Raw genomic sequence first — 3,036 nt, 5'->3', positions numbered from 1 at the left:
TCAGTTGAACTGTTACAAATCAACGAAGTTATTAAAGGAAACATATTTGCACGCGGCAACGACTACATGACAATGTGTTATGCCCAAATAAAATTGAAGTGCCACGGTTATAAAATATGAAAAAAACTTAAAAATCAAGTTAAGTACCGAGATTTATGTACAGTGTTACAAAACTAACAATTAACAAAAAGCTTGTCAAGAGAACCATACAGCCATACCCTAAGCGGCAGTGGCAGCGCTAGGCGAGGGTGACAGATGCCAATTCAAGGGCCTTGCGCGGAAGCATCTCCCCGTCAGAGGGATGCTCAGGCGAGGCTCGCGCGAGGGCCCCGCACATCACGTGGCAGTGGCCCGAACCTGAGCGGCGATGACATCCAACAATTCTCCATCGGAGGGACGCTCCTACTGGTGGTCTCCTGTTGGAGCTGCTGCTTCTGGCGTCCTTCACGACCACTTTTTGTAGCATGTGTGCCTCATCTCCGACCTGCTGCTTCCCGTCCCGCATGCCTCTCGGCATCGAATATTTTTTTGTAAATTAGGTTATTTTTGTTCCGCGGCAACGCGCGGGCATATTTCCTAGTAACCTATAAATTTATTCCACACTAAAAATGGTGTCCTCGCATTTGCGAGAGTCACCTTGCTAATTTTAGTTAATAAAACACCCTTTAGAGAAAATAGAGCCAATTTTGGGAGGGGCGGTGACCAAATTTGAACCGCGGCTTCAGCATAGCACGTGAGCTTGGAGCTATCTCCATGAACTGCATCTACTTGTACGTACACTGCGTTCTCCAATTTGTATGACCGTCACAAGGATAGCTCATTAGAAACGGTCGATTCGGCAGGTTCTGATCTAGAGCTACTTTTAGTGATCGTGCGGGGCACAACGAGGAGGGTTGCCACCATATCCAATCAGACCGATTTCGTCTCCCACGCTAAGCCTGACTATGCCAGTGCCTTGCGATTACTGGGAACAAGTCTGCCTTGTCCCTCATCCACCTCCACAACTTTCAGAGGTACCGCTCTGACGGGCTTCCCCGCGATCCCTCTCGGGCACCGGCGCCGCTGTGGATTTCCAGGCCACCGTATTGACATTTCTTCACACGAACTGCGGCTGCGTGTACCACAAGTCGTCCATGCTCCAGATGCTGTCGACGTCGAAGCTGCCGATATCAAAGTCCGCCACACCGGGCTCGGGGAACTCGAGACCCGGCAGCGGCACGGACGTCCACGTTTCGCCGAGCTGGCACGGCGCCTGCTGCTGCTGGATCAGCTGGTCCGTGTTGCAAATGGCGGCGGCGCTGGTGGCGTCGCATGTCGTGGTGAACCACTCGGCACCGTCGGCTGCGGCGGGCCAGCTGGGCTGGGCGCCGGTGCCAGAATCGGTAGACGGCGAGGAAGACATGGTAGTGGTGCCTGAATGCTCCGGGGCCGAGGTGTTGGGCAGTTGCGCGACGCCGTACTCCACGGGCCAGCAGGAATCAACGTCCGGGAGCTCCAGTGACTCGTCGAGAGCGTCGTCGCCGCCGTGTTGCCAGGACAGTGGCGTGTCGGCGGCGGACTGCGCTGCTTCGGCTGCCTGAATGCGCTCGACGAGGCGTGGCATCCAGAGGTAGCGCATCACGTCCTTGAACTGCTGGCTGTTGACGTCGCACTTGAGCTGCTTGGCGTGCTTCTGCACGCGCGTGCGCCAGTAGTTCTTGATCTCGTTGTCCGTGCGGCCGGGGAGGTGCTGCGCGATCTTCGACCACCGGTTCCCCCACCTCGAGTGCAGCTCCAGGATGAGCAGCTGCTCCTGCGGCGTGATGGTGCCGCGCCGGAGGTCAGGGCGGAGGTAGTTCAGCCACCTGAGACGGCAGCTCTTGCCGGTGCGCTTGAGACCTGCAGCCAGGACAAATCAAACTCAAGATTAATCACATGTCCAAATGAAACAGCACATCACTTTCCAGCTACTAATAAATTCACCAAGTTGCTGGCTGGTTAGATATATATAGCGGATGCGATGATGTGAGACTATATGTATATGCATGTATGTGACAAGACGAGTGATATAATTTTAGAGAGATTATACTAGTAAATAAATACCCCTATGGCCGGGAATAATGCTAACCACTGAAAATTCTCCTCGCTCACTATAGCTTCTTGCTAGCTGGGTGGCTGCTAGCTAGCTAGGTAAATCAGGCATGAAGGCTCGTAGCTATCTGTTTCCATAAATTAGCATGTTGATGCAAAGCGAAAGGTTTGTTGCTTTCTTCGCGTTCCAGGATATCTCTGACTAATCATCCTTCTTCAGAGGTGGATGGGTAGATGATGATGTGCTTGAATAATTCATGCATGAGACCACCAAATTATGGATGCAGTTCTAGAGAGGAGAGGAGATATGCAATTGAGCACTTGGATGGATGATCACGATCCTATATTCCTACCTGCTGATCGGGCGAGCGAGTTCCAGCGGCCCTCGCCGTGCGCGGCGATGTAGTTCACCAGCAGGATGTCCTCCTCCACCGTCCACGGCCCTCGGCGCAGGTCGCCGGCCATCACCTCCTCCTCGCTGCTGCTCGAGTCTCTCTCGTGCGCCATGTCCATCAGCTCAAAACCTCCCTTCTCAATCACTTCGAGTTCGAACGACACGTTCGACCGATGGAGAAGACAGCTAGCTCAGGAGATTTTGGTTTGGTTTGTTCGAGAAGGAAGCAGTGTAGTAGTAGTAGTAGGGGGAGATAGAAGAATCTCCGGTGCGTTGCGTGTGATGGATTGGGCTGGAGAGGAATGGGCTGGCTTATATAGACGACGGCCGGGCGAGGCAATGGTGAGGTGTGGATTTGGGAAGAAGAAGAAGCATGTGGGGTGCACGCCGCAAATACGGTGGTTAGTTTAAGCCTTCCTCACTTTATCTTTGAGAGCCACAAGTTTAGGGTATTATTAGGGCGTAGTGGGATATTTACCATCGGGCTAATTAGCCACGCTGCTAATCCGGGGAGTTTGACTAGTTGACTAGCACTCTGGCCGCCAGAGTTCGTCGCCACGATGGCCACGCGC

General features: G+C 53.3%; 1 protein-coding gene across 1 annotated transcript; it reads right to left on the bottom strand.

The window, feature by feature from the left end:
* Positions 1–685: 685 nt before the first annotated feature.
* Positions 686–2,824, bottom strand: LOC127295545 (transcription factor MYB2). The gene is made up of 2 exons (XM_051325507.2): positions 2,424–2,824; positions 686–1,878 (listed from the first exon to the last, which is right to left on the bottom strand). Exons 1-2 carry the CDS (start codon positions 2,581–2,583, stop codon positions 1,097–1,099), a joined length of 942 nt encoding a protein of 313 aa, XP_051181467.1. The 5' UTR covers positions 2,584–2,824; the 3' UTR covers positions 686–1,096.
* Between the last annotated feature and the right edge of the window lie 212 nt (positions 2,825–3,036).

Source organism: Lolium perenne, chromosome 4 (assembly GCF_019359855.2).
Source record: "Lolium perenne isolate Kyuss_39 chromosome 4, Kyuss_2.0, whole genome shotgun sequence".
Taxonomy (NCBI): domain Eukaryota; kingdom Viridiplantae; phylum Streptophyta; class Magnoliopsida; order Poales; family Poaceae; genus Lolium; species Lolium perenne.
Note: the sequence above shows the minus strand (reverse complement) of the source record. Positions and strands in the feature narration are given on the sequence as shown.

Coding starts and splice junctions, on each gene's coding strand:
- LOC127295545 (XM_051325507.2), bottom strand. CDS start 2,583: ATGGACATGGCGCACGAGAGAGACTCGAGCAGCAGCGAGGAGGAGGTG. Junction 1,879..2,423: donor CTCGCTCGCCCGATCAGCAG/GTAGGAATATAG, acceptor TCCTGGCTGCAG/GTCTCAAGCGCACCGGCAAG.